At 42.1% G+C, this 23,630-nt stretch overlaps 1 protein-coding gene across 2 annotated transcripts in view; it reads left to right on the top strand.

The window, feature by feature from the left end:
- The first annotated feature begins 2,393 nt into the window (after positions 1-2,393).
- Positions 2,394-23,630, top strand: part of LOC135519071 (amyloid-beta A4 protein-like) — a 44,509-nt gene continuing 23,272 nt past the window's right edge. The window contains exons 1-4 of one of the 2 annotated variants that reach the window (XM_064944123.1): positions 2,394-2,605; positions 17,513-17,680; positions 18,471-18,612; positions 20,609-20,721. In XM_064944123.1, the coding sequence (XP_064800195.1) occupies positions 2,546-2,605; positions 17,513-17,680; positions 18,471-18,612; positions 20,609-20,721 (483 nt within the window). In that variant the 5' untranslated portion in view covers positions 2,394-2,545. The remainder of the gene's footprint in view (positions 2,606-17,512; positions 17,681-18,470; positions 18,613-20,608; positions 20,722-23,630) is intronic. The other variant, XM_064944122.1, reaches the window with a different exon arrangement.

The raw sequence follows: 23,630 nt of genomic DNA, 5'->3' as shown, positions 1-23,630 counted from the left end.
GAATAGTTATGCAAGCTCAAGTTCTGTTTTTTTTTGTGTTATTTCTTGTTTGCTTCACTCCCAAAAATATTTTCAAAGAGGTAGGCATAGAAAAAATGCCAAGGGGAGTGAATACTTTCGCAAGCTACTGTAAGTAAGCATTTCACGGTATTTGGCGCATGTGACAAATAAAATTTGATTTCTTTGGCAAAGGAACCTCTCCTCTGTCCATCTGGACACTGTGAGGCTAAAAAGTAAGGTAAACAAACAGTTTCAGATCAGTTATTTTCAGATTGACACGTTTCTATGGAATAATAAAGTACATTATGTCAAAAACGTGATTTTCCCGTGTTTTATATTTTCAGACTGAGGTTGGAATAATACTGTATAATTGTGAAAATGACGATAATGCTGTTTTCGTGCAAGAACTGTTTGAATAGACTGTAAAATTTCTGCCTGTTTTGGTGGGATAGAGTTTTGGCCTGCCTGGCGACATCACCTGGTGGTATAAATGAATAGACTGGTATAAATTAATAGACCAATAACAAAAATAGTTTCAAACCTCTCTGCCAATAACAGCTAGTTTTCATGTTATATATCTCTCCCATTAGGCTCATCCAATTAGGCCCCTTACTCAGACCACTTATAGACAGTCCTAGCAAAGTTCTTGCTTGCGAAATTGCTCTTTGCTAAGAAGCTACACTACATGACTAAAAGTATTTGGTCACCTGCTCGTTGAACATCTCATTCCAAAATCATGGGCATTAATATGGAGTTGGTCCTTCTCAGATGGCAGAAAAGGGGGGCTGTGTTGGAACATTGCTGAGGGGACTTGCTTCCATTCAGCCACAAGCATTAGTGAGGTCGGACGCTGGTGTTGGGCGATTAGGCCTGGCTCGCAGTCGGCGTTCCAATTCATCCCAAAAGTGTTCGAAGGGGTTGAGGTCAGGGCACTGTGCAGGCCAGTCAAGTTATTCCATATCGATTTTGACAAACCATTTCTGTATGACCTTGCTTTGTGCACGGGGGCATTGTCATGCTGAAACAGGAAAGGGCCTTCCACAAACTGTTACCACATAGTTTGGAAGCACAGATTCTTGGAATGTCATTGTATGCTCTAGGGTTAATATGTCCCTTCACTGGAAATAAGGGGCTGAGCCCGAACCATGAAAAATAGCCCCAGACCATTATTCCTCCTCCACCAAACTTTACAGTTGGCACTAAGCATTGGGGCAGGTAGAGTTCTCCTGTATCCGCCAAACCCAGATTTGTCTTTCGGACTGCCAGATGATAAAGCGTGATTAATCACTCCAGAGAATGTGTTTCCACTGCTCCAATGGTGTTGTGCTTTACACCACTCCAGCTGACACTTGGCATTGCAAACACATGGTGATCTTAGGCTTGTGTGCGCCTGCTCGGCCATGGAAACCCATTTCATGAAGCTCACGACGAACAGTTCTTGTTCTGATGTTGCTTCCAGAGGCAGTTTGGAACTCGGTAGTGAGTGTTGCAAACGAGGACAGATGTTTTTTATGCGCTACGCGCTTCAGCACTCGGTGGTTCCATTCTGTGAGCTTGTGTGGCCTACCACTTTGTGGCTGAGCCATTGTTGCTGCTAGACTCCACTTAACAATACCAGCACTTTCAGTCGACCAGGGCAGCTCTAGCAGGGCAGACATTTGACTAACTGACTTGTTGGAAAGGTGTCATCCTATGACGGTGCCACGTTGAAGGTCCCTGAGCTCTTCAGTAAGGCCATTCTCCTGCCGATGTTTGTCTATGGAAACGGCATGGTTGTGCGCTCAATTTTATACACCTGTCAGCAAAGGGTATGGCTGAAATAGCCAAATAAACTAATTTAAAGTGGTGCCCACATACACTATATACACAAAAGTATCTGTTAATTTTCGACAATTTTAATTGAAAAAAATAACAGTAAGGTACTTAATATTAAACAGGCCGTCATTGTAAATAATAATTGGTTCTTAACTGACTTGCCTAGTTAAATAAAGGTTAAATTAATCAATTAAAAATATATAGAATGATTTGATATTGCGTTAAAACTGCTGCATTTTGGGATTGCCTTATTCTTTTAGGATTGTGAAATTCGGTTTTAGTGGTATGTATGTCCTTATGTGTGTGTGTCATCAGAACTAGCCCACAGGGACATTTCATAAACAAAGAATGAATGAGAGCAGATTAAAGCAGCAGAGAAAACCTTAATGTTTGTAGGGGACAGAGGGGGCTAAATAGATCTTTCTCTATAAAGTGTATGACTACGTGTGTTAAACATCTGCTCATCTCGGCCAATATCCCACAATCGGAGCTGGCTGCAGTCCTTCCTCCCTCAAATTTCTTCCCATAGGCTAGCCTATTCTCTCGGGCCGCAATCACACGCTATTGGACCGGTCAGGTGACAGGCTTTGGGGAAGCTGGCCAGCCTCGTTCTCGCTTTCCATCATTTAACACGCCATCGCCAACCGGGAGTGCACGGGATCGGGATAGAGCATCGGATTTATCGGAATATTTTCCAGATATCGGACAAAACTGATTTAGGGTCAACGGCATGGGCGAGCGAGCGGCATTTCTGCTGTTATGGGTTGCGACCTTGACGCTGGCATCTGAGGTAAGAAAAGGGGAGAACAGGTCAGCGTTCTTCGTGTATCGGGCAAAGCACGAACCTCCATAAGCTAGTTCCCGTCCCTGTAGCAGCGGAGGATAAGGGTGAACTGAAGGCAGGAGGAGTGAAAATAACGGAATTCAGACCCACGGTGAATCAGGATTGCATTTGGAGGCAGAAAGATATGTTACTAAATTATAAAATTCTACAATGTTTTTAAGGCACAATACGCTAAACACCATAGGTTTTAATGCGATTACTAGGCTACATTTCTCATCTTTTTCCAACCTCTCCATATTTCTGCTAATTGCAGCCTGCGTAGTAGTGTCGAGAATAGCTTGTTTTTATCTACCTCATAGCCTTAACTAGCTTTGGAGTGGAATATCCAAATGCGTAAAGCAAAAACATTCAACATTTCTTTTTAGGCCTATAATTGCCCTACCATTGAATCTGTCAACGACACTGGATTGACAGTTTGGCACTAGATTACATGGACCTGGAATGTCAAAATAAAGTATTGGTCCGTTTCTCTACTGACAGACTACTCATTTAGCCTATGCGAAAATATTAGGGCCTTGCTATATTGTGAGGTTGCGTTGTACAATGGTGGTAAACGTATGCTGGCGTGTATGAATTAGTTGGAGTCCGTTGCAAAACGTTTCGTCTGTTACAAACGTTTTGCAACGGAAACAATTTACCATTTACTCTAGGAAGCAAACAGAGCAAAAAAACGGGGAGGGACATACCAGATTTTGTCCAATAGAAAATATAGCTTCCGTTGCAAAACGTTTTCCGTTTCGAGTAAACAATTTCCTTTGCAAAATGTTTTGCAACGGAATCTGACTAATGAATACACCCCGCATTTTGTATTTTTCACGGGTGTGATCCTTTTCAGGAATATTGAACAGATTAGGCTAGACTCGCGTTTAGACCTGATAAACAACATAATTAAGCCTACGGACCATGAAGCAGTCTATTATCATTTTAAGGTTGTCGACCGGTTCAACTGCAAGCGACGCTGCAACCCATGGGTTATCAATGGGGATATCAATACCCCCCCCCCAACAAAAAAAATCGGTGCCTAAAATTAACCTACTATGAAAATGCAATTCTATTGCAATGATAGGCTATCTGCTTATCAACATCAAATGAAGGACCAACAAGTTACATCCTTTGGGCATTTTACACTTTAGCCTTAACTAGTGTAGGTCCTCCCAGTGAGCACGTCCGACACCTGATGTACATGGACATTGAAAAGTTGTAAAAATGTGTTCCGTCCACCCTGGCCTTGATTTCAATGTCCACAGACGTCCGGCCCAGACCGGCCTCGATTTGTCCCGATCATAGACATTTATGATTTGGTTCTGACAATAATAGATGTCTTTGTTTCACAAGTTTGGACAGTACAGTAGGGCATAGCAGAGTAATAGTTCGGTACAGTAAATGCGTATTTTCAACTTCCAGAAATGATGTTGTTTCATCTTTCGCTCAGAGCCAAAATTCAACCCGTTTAGCTTTGTATGTTGGATTCTATTTCAACGTCTTTTCAACATAATTATGCTCACTGGGTTACTACAAATGCTGTGACCCATTTTCAAATCTCTGTTAGATTCACATAGCAGGGTTTATTTTAGTCTATAAATCAGTTTGTGCCTACTCCTTTTGAGAGTGAAGACACACTGTTGCTTTTCCGATACAAGGAAATATGGAACTGCTGTGCATATGGATACTTATTGAACAGACATTAACATGATACAATGTTGCATTTGCCACATAACCGGCCAGTGGATGCTGGTGGGTTATGTGGAGTGGAGAATGGAAAAGAGTGAAGCTTGACACAAGCAAGATGGCGTCAGTGCTGCAGTGCTGAGATACACGGTGGCTAGACGGCACTGAGGTTGCTGTTTTTAACAGCGCATTATTCGATTTAAGAGTTATGACACAGCATCAAATTGTCTATGTTCGTGAGTAAAGCCTCAAAATGGGCCTGGGTCGATAGTAGTAGCTTCTGTTGTATCTAGACTGTTTTACGCCATTCCTTGGTGCCTTGACTGTAAGCATAAAACCAACAAGATAATTGCACTGTAAACTAGTAAACAAAGTGTGCATACCAGAACAGTCGGTCAACCCCGACATGCTAAAAGACATGGACAAGTCTCTGTTTGACAGCTGCTCTATTAGGAACGTAAAACAATGTGTTTAAAGTTTTCTTATCATCTTTATATAATTTTGAAGGTGTTTAGGGAAAGAATAGTCTACTTTGGTTGCAGTGTGTGTTCGTACGTATGTGTTTGTTTTGTGTACCTGTAACTGATGGAGAAAGAAAAGCACAACTGTAGGCACATTTTACTTGGCCACACTAAGTAGCCTAATCATTAGCAACATCACCAATAAAAACCCAATCTGGCCTCCCGAGTGGCGCAGCGGTCCAAGGCACTGCATCACTACAGCCTGCGGTTCGATCCCAGGCTGTGTCACAACCGGCCGTGACCGGAAGTTCCATATGGCGGCGCACAATTGGCCCAGCGTTGTCCGGGTTTGGCCGTCATTCTAAATAAGAATTTGTTCTGACTTGCCGATGTGAAATAGCTAGCTAGTTAGCGGTGGTGCACGCTAATAGTGTTTCAGTCGGTGACGTCACTTGCTCTGAGACCTAGAAGTAGGTGTTCCCTTTGCCCTGCAAGGGCCGCGGCTTTTGTGGTGCGATGGGAAACGATGCTTCGAGGGTGACGGTTGTTGATGTGTGCAGAGGGTCCCTGGTTCGAGCCCAGGTTGGGGCGAGGAGAGGGATGGAAGTAATACTGTTACATTGAAACTGTTGACCCAGATCACAGGTTGCTGCGGAAAAGGAGGTCAAAGGGGTTGAGTGTAACGGATGTGAAACGGCTAACTAGTTAGCAGCGTGCGCGCTAATAGCGTTTCAATCGGTGACGTCACTCGCTCAGAGACCTAGAAGTAGTTGTTCCCCTTGCTCTGCAAGGGCCGCAGATTTTGTGGCGCGATGGATAATGATGCTTCGTGAGTGACTGCTTGATGTATGCAGAGGGTCCCTGGTTCGAGGCGAGGAGAGGGACGGAAGCTATACCGTTACACCTACTTACATAAAGGTTACACAAACACACACTGACCACGAAGTTATTTTGTTGCCGTTTACGTACGTCCCCATTACCAGGGACTGTAGTTGTCTCGCACACCTTCAGTGCTGGTCATAAAAAGTGCTAGCTAGATCATGGATGCAAACAATGTTCTTCCCCAAAAACATAGCAAAACAACAATCTGTTTCAGTAGCTATAGTTAGCTAGATGTCATCATCTAAAATCACCCGAATTCATAAGACAGTTCTTATTTGATTAATGGTGGTCGGACACATCTATGTGAAGCTAGCCACAATAAGGATTAGCCACAGTAGTGGACTTTAGCCTTCAAAATAAACTTATGTCTTTGACAGTGAAGCAAATTAATACAAATAGTATAATTATGCTATAATTGAATAGATCATGCTAAACGAGGTTGGAATGTTATATATAATCAACTAAAGACAATATTTTGTTAATTAGACAAAAATGTGTTGAAATCACATTGCGTTGGGGGCATACTTATTTCACTCAAATCAAATATATTTCTCACACACATGGTTAGCAGGTGTTAATGCAAGTGTAGAGAAATGCTTGTGCTTCTAGTTCCGACCATATATTATTTGTAGATTTTTGTTTCATCAGAGTAATATAACCTAACAATTTCACAACAACTACCTTGTACACACAAGTGTAAAGGAATTAATACGAATATGTAAATACAAATATATAAATGAGTAATGGCCGTAAGGCATAGGCAAGATTCAGTAGATGGTATAGCGTACAGCATATACATATGAGATAAGTAGGGTATGTAAACATTATATAAAGTGGTATTGTTTAAAGTGGCTAGTGATGCATTTAATTACATCAAGAGGGTATGTAAACATTATATAATATAAAGTGGCAAGTAATAAATTGATTACATACATTTTTCCATTATTAAAGTGGCTAGAGTTGAGTCAGTATGTTGGCAGCAGCCACTCAATGTTAGTGATGGCTGTTTAACAGTCTGATGGCTTTGAGATAGAAGCTGTTTTCAGTCTCTCGGTCCCAGCTTTGATGCACCTGTACTGACCTCGCCTTCTGGATGATAGCGGGGTGAACAGGCAGTGGCTCGGGTGGTTGTTGTCCTTGATGATCTTTTTGGCCTTCCTGTGACATCGGGTGGTGTAGGTGTTCTGGAGGGCTGGTAGTTTGCACCCGGTGATGCGTTGTGCAGACCTCACTACCCTATGGAGAGCCTTACGGTTATGGGCGGAGCAGCTGCCGTACCAGGCGATGATGCAGTCCGACAGGATGCTCTCGATTGTGTATCTGTAAAAGTTTGTGTTTTTGGCGACAAGCTGAATTTCTTCAGCCTCCTGAGGTTGAAGAGGCGCTGCTGCACCTTCACCACACTGTCTATGTGGGTGGACCACTTCAGTTTGTCCTTGATGTGTACGCCAAGGAACTTAACTCTCCACCCTCTCCACTACTGTCCCGTTAATGTAGATAGGGGGCTGCTCCCTCTGCTGTTTCCTGAAGGCCACTATCATCTCCTTTGTTTTGTTGACCGCCTGGGGGCGGCCCGTCAGGAAGTCCAGGACCTAGTTGCACAGGGTGGGATCGAGACCCAGGGTCTCAAGCTAAATGACGAGTTTTGAGTGTACTATGGTGTTAAATGCTGAGCTGTAATCGATGAACAGCATTCTTACATAGGTATTCCTCTTGTCCAGGTGGGTTAGGGCAGTGTGATGGCGATTGCGTAGTCTGTGGATCTAATGGGGCGGTAAGCAAATTGGAGTGGGTCTCAGGTGTCAGGTAGTGGAGGTGATATGGTCCTTGACTAGTCTCTCAAAGCACTTCATGATGACGAAGTGAGTGCTACAGGGCAGTAGTCATTTAGCTCCGTTACCTTAGCTTTCTTGGGAACAGGAACAATGGTGGCCCTCTTGAAGAATGTGGGGACAGCAGACTGGGATAAGGATTGATTGAATATGTCGGAAGTTTACAAACATCTTTGCCAATTACATTTAAACTCAGTTTTTCATAATTCCTGAAATTTAATCCCAGTAAAAATTCCCTGTTTTAGGTCAGTTAGGAGCATCACTTTATTTTAACAATGTGAAATGTTGGAATAATAATAGTGATTTAATTATACTTGTATTTCTTTCATCACATTCCTTCCACAAGCTTCCCACAATAAGTTGGGTGAATTTTGGCCCATTCCTCCTGACAGAGCTGGTGTATCTGAGTCAGGTTTGTAGGCCTCCTTGCCTGCAAATGCTTTTTCAGTTCTGCCCACAAATTTTCTATAGGATTGAGGTCAGGGCTTTGTGATGGCCATTCCAATAACTTGACTTTGTTATCTTTAAGCCATTTTGCCACAACTTTGGAAGTATGCTTGGGGTCATTGTCCATTTGGGAGACCCATTTGCATCCAAGCTTTCCTGATGTTGCTTCAATACGTCCACATAATTTTCCTGCCTTCATGATGCCATCTATTTTGTGAAATGCACCAGTCCCTCCTGCAGCAAAGCACCCCCACAACATGATGCTGCCACCCCCGTGCTTCACGGTTGGGATGGTGTTCTCTGGCTTGCAAGCCTCCCCCTTTTTCCTCCAAACATAACAATGGTCATTATGGTCAAACAGTTATATTTTTGTTTCATCAGACAAGAGAACATTTATCCAAATAGTATGACCTATGTCCCCATGTGCAGTTGCAAACTGCAGTCTGGCTTTTTATGGCGGTTTTGGAGCAGTTGCTTCTTCCTTGCTGAGCGGCCTTTCAGGTTATATCAACATAGGACTCGTTTTACTGTGGATATAGATACTTTTGTGCCTGTTTCCTCCAGCATCTTCAGAAGGTCCTTTGCTGTTGTTCTGGGATTGATTTGCACTTTTCGCACCAAAGTACATTCATCTCTAGGAGACAACGCGTCTCCTTCCTGAGCGGTATGACGGCTGCGTGGTCCTATGGTGTTTATACATGCGTACTATTGTTTGTACAGATGAATGTGGTACCTTCAGGCATTTGGAAATTGCTCCTAAGGATGAACCAGGCTTGTGGAGGTCTACAATTTTCATTCTGCGGTCTTGGCTGATTTCTTTTGATTTTCCCATGATGTTAAGCAAGAGGCACTGAGTTTGAAGCTCGGACTTGAAATACATCCACAGGTACACCTCCAATTGACTCAAGTGTATGTAAACTTCTGAATTCAACTGGATATCTCATTAAGTCTGGATTTTTAAGCCTCCATATATACAATGGTTCTAATGTGTCCATGATATTCGTAATTTCCCAAATAGCTTGAAGGTGTTTTCATTTATGATCCGTTGGGGTACTTAAAACTGTATTCTTATCTCCCACCATAATAATAGTCATTTGTTGCTTGTGAGCTCGAGAGATTAGTATATATCATATAGAAGAAGTGTGGATCATCATTATTTGGACCATATAGATTAGCAACATCTGTTTATCGTCCAATTGCATGTTTTAAAATGATCCACCTTCCTTTCCGATCTGTTTGGACAGTTTGCACATTCTGATCAAAATTGTTATTAATTAATATGATCACCCCTTTTGAGATTCTTTGCCCATGACAGAAATATACTTCTCCCTCCCAGTCCTTTTTCCATATAACCTCATCTGTAATTGGAGAGTGAGTTTCCTGTAAACAATAGATATTATGTTCCTCCTCTTTGAGCCAGGTAAAGACTGATTATAAAAATGACAATCTGCTAAGCCATTACAATTATAACTAGGTGTACTTATTTCACCACTTACCGTAATGAGATACAAGTTTCAATATTACTTACCATAATATATGCCTGTACACGTACTACCAAAAAGTAGTAGACACCCAGAATTGATCCACACTTACCAATACTACCAGTATCAATGTCTGACATCTACCCATGTAGCTGTACCATAATATATGCACTGCTAAACATGCTGCAACTGACTCTAAGTAAACCTCCAATTGTCTTGCAAACGCCTCCCCCATCCCAGAAGGGGGTGTTGTCCCTGATACTGACATACCACCCCCGTACCCATAACACACCTTTAGCGTCCTAAAACACGCCTTCAACCGCCGATTGGCATGGTCCAGGTAAGAAATCGGGACTGTTGCATAAACTTGTTTGTATGCTGCCACCCCTCAAGCGCCCAGCCATAAACCCTATAAGCCTATGGCATGACCACGAGAGGAGAATCCTCTTTAGGAATTAGCCATATAACAAATAAAAAACGGAGTGAATGAATATAAATAAATGCATTCGGTTGTACTGAGGACAATAAGACCTAATAAACAAATACCCAGACAACAGCAAAATGTGGAACATAATACTACTAACAATAATAAATGATTATATCCTCATGACTGTCATAAAAACAGTGATGCACAAATATCCATATACAGCTGCTCATTATTGGCTCTCTTTGCAAGTTGGCAGTTGTCAAATACAACAAAGGAAAGCCAAAATCTGCTGAAAATGATAGGCTCACTAAATCACATCCCTACAATCACAATGGAGGAAAGACATTCCTTAATTTCATTAGATCAGAATGCCAGTAAAATGAGATGAATAAATTGGAAACATGTTGTCAATTTCATCCCTGTTGATATTCTAGCATTGCAAATATAATTTGAGGAATCTGCAATAACTGCTGGGTGTCTGATTTATACATCCCAACACCCTTGCAAATAATACATAATCCTGACACTAAAGGACAAATAGGGAAAAATAATAATAAAACAATGTATGCAGAAATGGTAATTATAGTGATTTGTTGTATATCGTAACTTTAGATCTTTATAAAATATGATTCCAGGACATCCCCCTTTTGCACCAGGCTGTTCCAATGCCGTTCTACAAAACGTGGAAAAGGTGTGGAGGGAGAAAGCTAGAGCGTAGACAGAAGAAATAAGATCAAAATTGTCCGACACCATGGGAAAACATTCTGGCACACGAGACACCTGTGTTCGTGGACTAATCCACTGCAGGGGGAATGGCATAGCAGTATCACCAAGTACATTTACCGTTAATTCTCATCATTTCTAATCTACGTTTGTTTGGTTACTGTCATTTTGTTAATGCATTCGATATATTATTATTATTACAGTCTGACTGTTTTCACTGTAGGAGTTGACATGTTGTTTGCAGAGCGTACAACCTAGTGACACTTGTGTGAGAAGTTTAGATTTAATTCCATTTACGAGATGTCAATTTATTCATAGTTTTTTGTTTGGAGCGCTCCTGTCAATCATAAGGAAGGAAACGCACCTGATTAGGGATAGAATGAGGCCTCGGCTACGTGGTCTGCGTGCAAATGTAGACCTATAAATGTGTCTATTTGTGCCCTATTTATGAGGAGTATTTCTGTCTGTAATAAAGTCCTTTTGTGGGGGAAAAATCATTCTGATTGGCTGAGCCTGGCTCCCAACTGGGTAGACCTATGCCAACCCAGTCATGTGAAATCCATAGATGAATTAAGGCATAATGAATTTATTTAAATGTACTGATTTCCTTCTATGAACTGTAACTCAGTAAAATCTTTGAAACTGTTGCATGTTTTTTATTTTTGTTCAGTGTAGTTGATTTTATTCTAGCATAGGGTGTCTATATATGGAAAAAATACACATGTTGATCAATCGATTGGTCGAAAGAACAGACGACTCTAGTTCGATCAAGATTTTTTTTTGTCGGGGACAGCCCTACTGTAAGGGCACCTTGCCCTTTACTGATTGTTCGCGGCCTAGTAGTCTGATGGAGACAAAAAACAACTGTTTTTACCAAATATTGTTGTAATGCTGTGTATTAAGAACTAGCTTAGCATGTCAGAATTACTCAGTCATATTGTAACCTTTGATTCCCTGAAGAGCTGGTTGTTTATGTACAGCTTATCCAATACTAAGCGCACATTCTGTTTCTCTGCTCTGTCTTTTGAAAATGGGATAAAGGATATGTTGTCTCTTATTTCATGGGGGAGTTTTTCATTGATAGAGAATGGTGTGCCCTTCAACTCCCTACCCCTTTCCAACACGGCCACCTTCATCTTGTAATGTGAGAGTCGAGCAAGAATGGGTCAGGGTTTCTGGGGAACCCTTTGGCCAAAACGATGCGTCCTTTGGAAATCAATCTTATTCATTTTTAAGATTGTTTAGTAAAATCCTTCACCTTTTCTTCATTTTCATTCTCTTTCACTCACTTTATGACTTTGTCATGCTTCTGCATTTTTAGGTCAAGTAGCTCCACTTTCATTTTAGTGTTATCACTCAGGAGTTTCATCATTGATTTTAGGGAGTCTGTCGCTTTCAAACCTTTGTTTTCAGTCCTTATTTCTTCCGTTCACTTGTTGCTGTTATCCATTCCTACCTTGAGGGCCTCGATGTCCTCCATGACAACGGGCTGTAGATCAAGCTGTTGAGGCCTTATGTACATGCTTGCCATCAATGCACTGTCCTTTTTGGACATTGTTGTACCCGCATCCTCTTCCATTGTTATGTTTGATTGTTTGGAAGGACGTTTCTCCTCCTGTTTCGCTGGATTAAAAAATCTCTCTTGGTCACTTTGTCAATTCGATATGCTTGAAAAGCAAATCATCATAAGAAGTTCATCGTTTTCTGTTATCCGTAGTGTAATTAGTTATAGGCTAATTTCGCAGATTTTAAGATTCATTGGATGAGTTGTGCCCACCACGCCATCACATGCCACGTCATTTCCCCTCAGGGAAGGTGGTACTTACTCTCTGCTATAGTGCAGCCTCTCCTTGGGATGTCACCTTGCTGGAGATGGTGGGACCTGAAGTCAACTGTCTGTCACCTAGCGAGCTAGCTTGCTCTAGTCTCATGGTAGGCTATGGTTGGTACCAGAGTGCTAGTCAGCCAGTGGCAGGTATCAAATCCTGGCAGGGTTGGAACAAGACAAGCTACATAAACACAAGCTTCCTTTTTCCTAAGCATAACAGGCACTCTCAAGGTCTTAATCATGTGGAATGGGACTTCTGTTGTTACTCCTGTTCCAACTGACCCCCTCAATAACAAGGACTTTTCTTGGGATTGTTTTACCGCTTGCATGTCATATACTGTGTAATGTTGAGTGACCAAAACCAGGTTGGTCTGTGGCTGATCATGGTCAGTGGTACAGTTTAGAGGTCGACCGATTATGATTTTTCAACGCCGATACCGATTATTGGAGGACCCCAAAAAAGCCGATACCGATTAATCAGATGTTTTTTACATTTTTTTAAAATTTAATTTATTTGTAAGAATGACAATTACAACAATACTAAATGAACACTTATTTTAACTTAATATTATACATCAATAAAATCAATTTAGCCTCAAATAAATAATGAAACATGTTCAATTTGGTTTAAATAATGCAAAAACAAAGTGTTGGAGAAGAAAGTGAAAGTGCAATATGTGCCATGTCAGAAAGCTAATGTTTAAGTTCGTTGCTCAGAACATGAGAACATATGAAAGCTTATGGTTCCTTTTAACATGAGTCTTCAATATTCCCAGGTAAGAAGTTTCAGGTTGTAGTTATTATAGGACTATTTCTCTCTATAAGATTTGTATTTCATATACTTTGACTATTGGATGTTCTTATAGGCACTTTAGTATTGCCAGTGTAACAGTATAGCTTCCGTCCCTCTCCTCGCTCCTACCTGGGCTCGAACCAGGAACACATCAACAACAGCCACCCTTGAAGCAGCGTTACCCATGCAGAGCAAGGGGAACAACTACTCCAAGTCTCGGAGCGAGTGACTTTTGAAATGCTATTAGCGCGCACCCCGCCAACTAGCTAGCCATTTCACATCGGTTACACCAGCCTAATGTCGGGAGTTGATAGGCTTGAAGTCATAAACAGCGCAATGCTTGAAGCACAGCGAAGAGCTGCTGGCAAAATGCACGAAAGTACTGTTTGAATGAATGCTTACGAGCCTGCCATCGCTCAGTCAGACTGATCTATCAAATCATAGACTTAACTATAACATAATAACACACAGAAATACGACCCTTATGTCATTAATATGGTCGAATCCGGGAACTATCATCTCGAAAACAAAACGCTTATTCTTTAAGTGAAATACGGAACCGTTCTGTATTTTATCGAACGTGTGGCATCCCAAAGTGTAAATATTGCTGTTACATTGCACAACCTTCAATGTTATGTCATAATTACGTAAAATTCTGGCAAATTAGTTCGCAACGAGCCAGGCGGCCCAAGAAAGGCATTGATGTTTATGATTAGGTACACATTGGAGCAACGACAGTCTTTTTTCGCGAATGCACACCGCATCGATTATATGCAACGCAAGACACGCTAGATAAACTAGTAATATCATCAACCATGTGTAGTTAACTAGTGATTATGATTGATTGTTTTTTATAAGATTAGTTTAATGCTAGCTAGCAACTTACCTTGGCTTCTTACTGCATTCGTGTAACAGGCAGTCTCCTCGTGGAGTGCAATGAGAGGCAGGTGGTTAGAGCGTTGGACTAGTTAACTGTAAGGTTGCAAGATTGAATCCCAGAGCTGACAAGATAAAAATCTGTCGTTCTGCCCCTGAACAAGGCAGTTAACCCACTGTTCCTAGGCCGTCATTGTAAATAAGAATGTGTTCTTAACTGACTTGCCTGGTTAAATAAAGATTAAATAAAAAAAACGGCGTCCAAAAATACCGATTTCCGATTGTTATGAAAACTTGAAATCGGCCCTAATTAATCGGCCATTCCGATTAATCGGTCGACCTCTAGTACGGGTGCATGTACAATCTCTGTCCCATTCCCACTACTGTTACAGGGAATTCCTCCAAATTGTTCAGAGATCTGCATAGCCTGAGGAAGCCTGTGGAACCAGGACAGCCCTAGCTGACGATTGGTGGATTCAGGGAGGGTATCTGATCCTAGATCTGTGCTTAAGGGAAAAATCCACTCCATAAGCAGTGTCACTTGCCACATCATCATGATGTGAAATGCATAATTTGATGTAAAACGCATCATCATGAGGATGTGACAAATGAGACTACTTCTTGAAAGTCCAATATCTTGAGAAATGTTGGGACTGTATGAACAGTGGACTAATGAAAGAAATGCCAAAATATATAGGTGGATTTTTCCATGAATGGCAACTCCTGCATCAACCAGCACCTTAACCTAGTTCAGTGTGCTGACTCAGGCCTAGTGAATCTATGGTGAGTGTCTTCACTCCTGATGACCAGGTGGTGAATTAAGATTCTAGAAGGCACCAACACCTGCAACCCTTGCTAATGCTGTCTCCCTTTCCGTTGCCATACCAACATCGTTGCTGTTGACACCATCTTGGAAATGCTGCAGTCCTCTCCCCATCGCATCAGTTGGTTCTGGCATCCCACTACCACCTCATAATATCAACATCCATTCAGGCTCCTTAATGGATGATAACTATGGTTCATGTTTGTGTTCCTCATGTCAGCCATGTTCCTCGAGGGCCCCTTACAAATAAACTAGACAAATACTAAATTAACCAGTAGTGTCAAAGAGCTTCCCTGCAGGTAGGCAAGGACTGTCCCCGACAAAAAAACAAAATATTGTTTGATCGAGAGTCGTTGGTTCTTTTGAACAATCGATTGGTCCACATTTTCAAATGTGTATTTTTCCAAATATAGACACACCCTATGTTTGATTACAATCAACTATATTTCGTCTAATTTGCCTGAAGCTTTAAGCACTGCAATTTCAAATTACGACACAAATTACTAAAGAGGGAGCCAGAGATCAATATAGGCTAACCAGAATATAGCCTGCCCGATGCTGCTGGTCTTCACAGATTCTGCCTTTAATCTCCTGAAGTTGCTGGTAATAGGCTGCACCAGCGGTCGACAACCTTTTCCATTTGGAGTGCCAAGTTATGGTACCATTTCTACTGATTTTCATATGCACCTTTTCTTAGAACAGCTTCATTTCATTTATAAAAGTCTTCATATCTCAAAATCAATGGCATATGAGTAATCAAATTCTAAGTTAAAATGATACTTTTAGATTTGTAACATCTATTGCCAATATGTAAAAAAGAAATTGCCTACAAACTGGACAAGCTGGACCCAAGTTAAAATAACTTTTAACTTGGGTCCAGCTTGAAACTGGTGCTAGCAAACTTGCTGCATTGTATAACATATTCTAGGCCCCAGAGTTCCCTGGGCCTGTGAGCTCCGGACAGACAGACAGCTGTAGGCTATTTGCAGAAGTGATAGTAAGTAATCAGGCCTTTTTTATGGCATTTCCACCTGATCAGAACAATACATGTTTTCCCCTTAAATACTGAGTGGTTATCGAAAGGGAGAGTGCTGGAAAGATTTTTCAAATAGGCTATGTTGAGGAACTATTGTCATTCTCAGTGAATTTAAAAACCGACTAGGCCTAGTTCTATGCGTAATCGGGTGCGTGTCCTTACTCAAGATTGACAGCAGCGCTCTAAACAAAAAAACAATGAATAAACTGAAATGAAATAAACCAAGTGTCACCTACGTTGTGCGCTCTGCAAACATGTCCACTCCTACAATGACATAGGGAAGACTGTAATAATATATTGAATGCATTAACAGAAATGACTGTAACCAAACTAACATTGTAGATGAGAAATGCTAATTAACGGTAAATGTGTTACTGGTGAAGTCAGCTCCTCTCCTTGTTTGTTCTGCGATCGACGTCACCTCCTTTCTAGCCATCGCCGCCCCATTTTTCATATTTCCATTTTTTGTTTGTTTCTTCACTGTTTGTTTCTTCACTGCTGCTATAAGAAACAAAGGGCAACATACAGTGCCTTCGGAAAGTATTCAGACCCCATCAGGGACTGGGAGACTAGTAAAGATCAAGGCAAAGATGAACGGAGCAAAGTACAGAGATCCTTGATGGAGCAGGTTTTCCAGAGCTCTCGGGTCCTCCGACCGGGGCGACGGTTCACATTCCAACAGGACAATGATCCTAAGCACACAGCCAAGAAAACACAGAAGTGGCTTTGGGACAAGTCTCTGAATGTCCTTGAGTGGCCCAGGCAGGGTCCAGTCTTAAAGAGGATCTGCAGAGAAGAATGGGAGAATCCCCAAATGCAGGTGTACTAAGCTTGTGGCATCATACCCGAGAAGACTCAATCTGAAATCGGTGCCATAGGTGCTTCAACCGTACTGAGTAAAGGGTCGGAATACTTACGTTAATGTAATATCTCAGTTAATAAAAAAAACACACAAAAAACAGTTTAATCAATATTAGAACAAGGTTGTAACTTAACAAAAAGTCAAGGGGTCTGAAAACTTTCCCGAAGCACTGTATGTGTCCATCTATAACACTTATATTGCAGACAAAATGGAAACCATGAATATGGGGAGAAAATATATAGAATATACATGCAAGTTTGTGTGGTAATTTATCATTAACTGCTACACTACAGGCTGCAGAAATAACTAGGGCCTAGTTTTTTTTGTTTTTTTTTAATGAGTATCATCAATCTAGGAAATGGATCGTTGTGTTTGTCTTTTCGCAGGCCATTTACCAGCAAAATGGCAGCAGGCTTCTGTTTTGTTAGCTTGCGGCATCCTTCTTTTCCGATGTGCGCGAGACAAAAAGGAGAGCCAGACGGCCAGCTACAATGAAACTTCCTCCCATTGTATCACGGAACAAAAGGGAGTGGGGAAAAACAATGATCCCAGAATGCTTTGCGTTCAACTTTGTTGGAAAGTGCAAAGGCGGGGGGGGGGGTAGATGTGTATTTTGTGACTCTGGTTTAGATTTCGAGTGCACTTCAACTGCAAATAACGTTTTTAATCATTTATTTACAGTAATTTGACTCCCTCTGCACTCCTTCACTGCAGGTGCCTTCTGATGACTCGGTGGGTCTGCTGGCAGAGCCCCAGGTAGCCATGTTCTGTGGGAAATTCAACATGCATGTCAACGTTCAGAGTGGCAAGTGGGAGTCGGATCCCTTCGGCACCAAGAGCTGCATCGGAACCAAGGAGGGCATCCTGCAGTACTGTCAGGAGGTAGGAGGAGAGGGGGGATGAGAGGGAGGAGGGAGGGATAGGTGGGGGATGAGAGGGAGGAGGGAGGGATAGGTGGAGGAGGGAGGGATAGGTGGGAGAGGGAGGGGGAGGAGGGAGGGATAGGTGGGAGAGGGAGGGGGGAGGAGGGAGGGATAGGTGGGAGAGGGAGGGGCGAGGAGGGAGGGATAGGTGGGAGAGGCATCAGATGAGGGAGGGATAGGTGGGAGAGGCATCAGATGAGGGAGGGATAGGTGGGAGAGGCATCAGATGAGGGAGGGATGGGAGGGAGGGAGGGGGGATGGGAGGGAGGGTTGGGTGAAAGAAGGAAGGAGGGAGGCAGGGTTAGGTGAGGGAGGGAGGGAGGGGTAGGCGGGTGGAGGGAGAGGTTGGTTAGAGGGAGTGGTGGGAGGGAAGGAGAGGTGGGAGGGGGAGGGAGGGAGAGGGGTAGATGGAATGAAGGGCAGGAGAGGTGGGAGGGGCGGAGATGTGGGCGAGGGGTAGGTGAGAGACTGAAGGAGAGGTGGGAGGCAAGGGAGGGATAGGTGGGAGGAGAGGGAGAGGTGGGAGGGAAATTTGGGAGAGGGAGAAAAAAGCGAGTGGTAGGAGAGGGGGGAAAGGAGTGGAAGAGGGTGGGAAGATAGAAGGGTGGAAACAGAATGAGATTAGGGAGAGAAAAAGGAACAAGGGAAGCGATAGGAAAGGGGGAGGTCCGAGGTAAATGTCTGGAATATTAAACCCATAGAAAACAACTGTGCGAAGTACATTCATTAAAGCATGCTCCTTCCCCCAGGTGTACCCTGAGCTCCAGATCACTAACGTGGTGGAGGCCAACCAGCCAGTCAGCATTCCGAGCTGGTGCAAGAAGGGACGCAAGAAGGGACGCAAGGAGTGTAGCAGTCACACACACATCGTGGTGCCCTACCGCTGCCTGGGTAAGTTGTGTGTGTGTGTGTGTGTGTGTGTGTGTGTGGGATAGAACAAAGTTTAATGTCCTTGAGGGGAAAATTGGCTTAGAACAACAGTAACGCTGTATACAAAATAGTAATTACTGGTCATTACACACAACATAATACATACAGTGTCTTCGGAAAGTAGTCAGACCCCTTGACTTTTTCAACATTTTGTTACGTTACAGCCTTAGTCTAAAATGGATTAAATAAATACAAATCCTCATGACACATAATACCCCACAATGACAAAGCGAAAACAGGTTGTTTTAATTTTTTTGCAAATGTATTAAAAAAGACATAAGTATTCAGACCCTTTGCTATGACACTCAAAATAAAGCTAATGTGCATCATGTTTCCACTGATCATCCTTGAGATGTTTCTACAACTTGATTGGAGTCCACCTGTGGTAAATTCAATTGATTGGACATGATTAGGAAATGCACACACCTGTTTATATAAGATCCGACAGTTGACAGTGCATGTCAGAGCAAAAACCAAGCCAAAGGAATTGTCCGTAGAGCTCTGAGACGGGATTGTGTCAAGGCACAGATCTAGGGAAGGGTACCAGTTGCTGCAGAATGCTGTGGTAGCCATGCTGGTTAAGTGTGCCTTGAATACTATTATAAATCACAGACCGTGTCACCAGCAAAGCACCATCACACCTCCTCCATGCTTCACGGTAGGAACCACACATGCAGAGATCATCTGTTCACCTTCTCTGCGTCTTACAAAGACACGGCGGTTGGAACCAAAAATCTAATATCCATGGCTCGTGTTTCTTGGTCAAGTCACTTCTTCTTATTCGTGTCCTTTAGTAGTGGTTTCTTTGCAACAATTTGACTGTGAAGGCCTGATGCACGCAGTCTCCTCTGAAAAGTTGATTTTGAGATGTCTGTTACTTGAACTCTATGAAGCATTTATTTAGGATGCAATTTTTGAGCCTGGTAACTATAATGAACTTATCCTCTGCATCAGGGGCAACTCTGGGTCTTCCTTTCCTGTGGCGGTCCTCATGAGAGCCAGTTTCATCATAGCGCTTGATGGTTTTTGCGACTGTACTTGAAGAAACTTTCAAAGTTCTTGACATTTTCCACATTGACTAACCTTCATGTCTTAAAGTAATGATGGACTGTCATTTCTCTTTGCTTATTTGAGCTGTTCTTGCCATAATATGGACTTGGTCTTTTACCAAATAGGGCTATCTTCTGTATACCACCTCTACCTAGTCACAACTGATTGGCTCAAATGCATTAAGAAGGAAAGAAATTTCACAAATTAACTTTTAACAAGGCACTCCTGTTGATTTGAAATGCATTCCAGGTGAATACATCATGAAGCTGGTTGAGAGAATGCCAAGTGGGCAAAGCTGTCATCATAAAATATACTTTGATTTGTTTAAAACCTCTTTGGTTACTACATGATTTCATAGTTTTGATGTCTTCACTACTATTCTATGATGTAGGAAATAGTAAAAAACAAAGAAAAACCTTTGAATGAGTAGGTGTCCAAACTTTTGACTGGTTCTGTAAGTGTGCCAAGCTTGTAGCATCATACCCAAGAAGACTCAAGGCCGTAATTCGCTGCCGAAGGTGCTTCAACAATGTACTGAGGAAAGGGTCTGAAAACTTATGTAAACGTAACATTTCAGTTTAAAAAAATAAATTTGCTCAAAAATAATGAAATCTGTTTTTGCTTTGTCATTATGGTGTATTTTGTGTAGATTGGTGGGGGGGGGGGACTATTTAATCCATTTTAGAACAAGGCTGTAATGTAACAAAAGGTGTAACAAGTCCAGGGGTCTGAATACTTTCCGAATTCACTTTACATTGCACGTTACCTCTGTCATACACACTGTACGCTTCTCATGTAGCCACATACATTATACATATTGCACAATTTCCTTACACACTCTGTCAGTGGCGCTAACACAGTGTGTGTGCGCGTGTGTGTGTGAGAATCATTCATCTGTGTTTTGCAGTTGGAGAGTTTGTGAGTGATGCCCTGCTGGTTCCTGATAAGTGCAAGTTCCTGCATCAGGAGCGAATGGACATGTGTGAGAGCCACCTGCACTGGCACACCGTGGCTAAAGAGGTCAGGACACTTTCATGGCTTATCACACAGTTCTGACGTGTTCAGGTCTCTCCTCTATCTATCTAGTACTCTCTATCTGTCTATACTGAACAAAAATATAAACCATTTCTAAGGTTTTACTGAGTTTGAGTTCATCGAAGGAAGTCAGTCAATTGAAATAAATCCATTAGGCCCAAATGTATGCATTTCACATGACTGGGCCTGGGGTGGGCCACTTGGCCAATCAGAATTAGTTTTTCCCACAAAAGGGCATTATTACAGACAGAATTACTCCTCAGCACCACCCCCTCCTCAGACGGTTCTGCAGGTGAAGAAACTGGATGTGGAGGTCCTGGGCTGGCGTGGTTACACGTTCTCTGACAACAGCTCTGTTGGACATTCCTGCAGTCAGCATGCCAATTCCACGCTCCCTCAACTTGAGAAATCTGTGGCATTGTGTTGTGTGACACAACTGCACATTTTCATTGCCTTTTATTGTCCTCAGCGCAAGGTGCACCTGTGTAATGATCATGCTGTTTAATTGGCTTATTGATATACCACAAAGTAGAAATGCAAAGTAGAAATGCTCACTAGGGATGTTTATTTAACCAGGCAAGTCAGTTAAGAACAAATTCTTATTTTCAATGACGGCCTAGGAACAGTGGGTTAACTTCGGGCAGAACGACAGATTTGTACCTTGTCAGCTCGGGGGTTTGAACTTGCAGCCTTCCGATTACTAGTCCAATGCACTAACCACTAGGCTACCCTGCCGCCCCTATCTATCTATCTAGTGGTCTCTCCTCCTATCTATCCTATCTATCTTATCTATCTAATTTTATCTATCTTATCTATCTATGCAGACTTTTGGGGGGATGGAACATTTCTGGGCTCTTATTTCAGGTCATGAAACATGGGGCCAACACTTTACATGTTGCGTTTATATTTGTGTTCAGTCAAATTTTATATTCTCTCAACATTACACACAAAATAATAAGGACATTACAAATGTTGTGTGTGTATATATACAGTGTTGTAATGGTGTGCAAATAGTGAAAGTACAAAAGGGAAAATAAATTAACATATATGGGTTCTATTTACAAGGGTGTTTGTTCTTCACTAGTTGCCCTTTTTCTTGTGGCAACAGGTCATAAATCATGCTGCTTTGATGGCACACTAGTATTTCACCCAACAGATATGGGAGTTTATCAAAATTGGATTTGTTTTCAAATACTTTGTGGATCTGTGTAATCTGAGGGAAATTTGTTTCTATGGTCATACATTTGGCAGGAGGTTAGAAAGTGCAGCTCAGTTTCCACCTCATTTTGTGGGCAGTGTGCACATAGCCTGTCTTCACTTGAGAGCCAGGTCTGCCTACGGCAGCCTTTCTCAATAGCAAGGCTATGCTCACTGAGTCTGAATATAGTCAAAGCTTTCTTTGAGTTTGGGTCAGTCACAGTGGTCAGGTATTCTGCCACTGCACTCTCTGTTTAGGGCCAAATAGCATTCTGTTTTTTTGTTAATTCTTTCCAATGTGTCAAGGAATTATCTTTTTGTTTTCTTATAATTTGGTTGGGTCTAATTGTGTTTTCTGTCCTGGGGCTCTGTGGGGTGTGTTTGTGAACAGAGCCCCAGGACCAGCTTGCTTAGGGGACTCTTCTCCAGATTCATCTCTCTGTAGGTGATGACTTTGTTATGGAAGGTTTGGGAATTGCTTCCTTTTAGGTGGTTGTAGAATTTAACGTCTCTTTTCTGGATTTTGATAATTAGCGGGTATCGGCCTAATTCTGCTCTGCATGCATTATTTGGTGTTCTACATTGTACACAGAGGATATTTTTGCAGAATTCTGCGTGCAGAGTCTCAATTTGGTGTTTGTCCCATTTTGTGAATTCTTGGTTGGTGAGCGGACCCCAGACCTCACAACCATAAAGGGCAATGGGTTCTATAACTTATTCAAGTATTTTTAGCCAGATCCGAATTAGTATGTAGAATTTTATGTTCCTTTTGATGGCATAGAATGCCCTTCTTGCCTTGTCTCTCAGATCGTTCACAGCTTTGTGGAAGTTACCTGTGGCGCTGATGTTTAGGCCAAGGTATGTATAGTTTTTTTTGTGCTCTAGGGCAATGGTGTCTAGATGGAATTTGTATTTCTGGTCCTGGCGACTGGACCTTTTTGGACACCATTATTTTGGTCTTACTGAGATTTACTGTCAGGGCCCTGGTCTGGCAGAATCTGTGCAGAAGATCTAGGTGCTGCTGTAGGCCCTCATTGGTTGGTGACAGAAGCACCAGATTATAAGCAAACAGCAGACATTTGACTTCAGATTCTAGTAGGGTGAGGCCGGGTGCTGCAGACTGTTCTAGTGCCCTCACCAATTCGTTGATATACAGTGAGGTAAAAAAGTATTTAGTCAGCGAACAATTGTGCAAGTTCTCCCACTTAAAAAGATGAGAGGCCTGTAATTTTCATCATAGGTACACTTCAACTATGACAGACAAAATGAGAAGAAAAAAAATCCAGAAAATCACATTGTAGGATTTTTAATTAATTTATTTGCAAATTATGGTGGAAAATAATTATTTGGTCACCTACAAACAAGCAAGATTTCTGGCTCTCACAGACCTTCTTTAAGAGGTTCCTCTGTCCTCCACTCGTTACCTGGTATTAATGGCACCTGCTTGAACTTGTTATCAGTATAAAAGACTCCTGTCCACAACCTCAAACAGTCACACTCCAAGACCAAAGAGCTGTCAAAGGACACCAGAAACAAAGTTGTAGACCTGCACCAAGCTGGGAAGACTGAATCTGCAATAGGTAAGCAGCTTGGTTTGAAGAAATCAACTGTGGGAGAAATTATTAGGAAATGGAAGACATACAAGACCACTGATAATCTCCCTCGATCTGGGGCTCCACGCAAGATCTCACCCCGTG

Source organism: Oncorhynchus masou, chromosome 29 (assembly GCF_036934945.1).
Source record: "Oncorhynchus masou masou isolate Uvic2021 chromosome 29, UVic_Omas_1.1, whole genome shotgun sequence".
In the NCBI taxonomy this organism is placed as follows: Eukaryota; Metazoa; Chordata; class Actinopteri; order Salmoniformes; family Salmonidae; genus Oncorhynchus; species Oncorhynchus masou.
The sequence above is the reverse complement of the archived record's forward strand: the minus strand, read 5'-3'. Positions and strand labels throughout refer to the sequence as shown.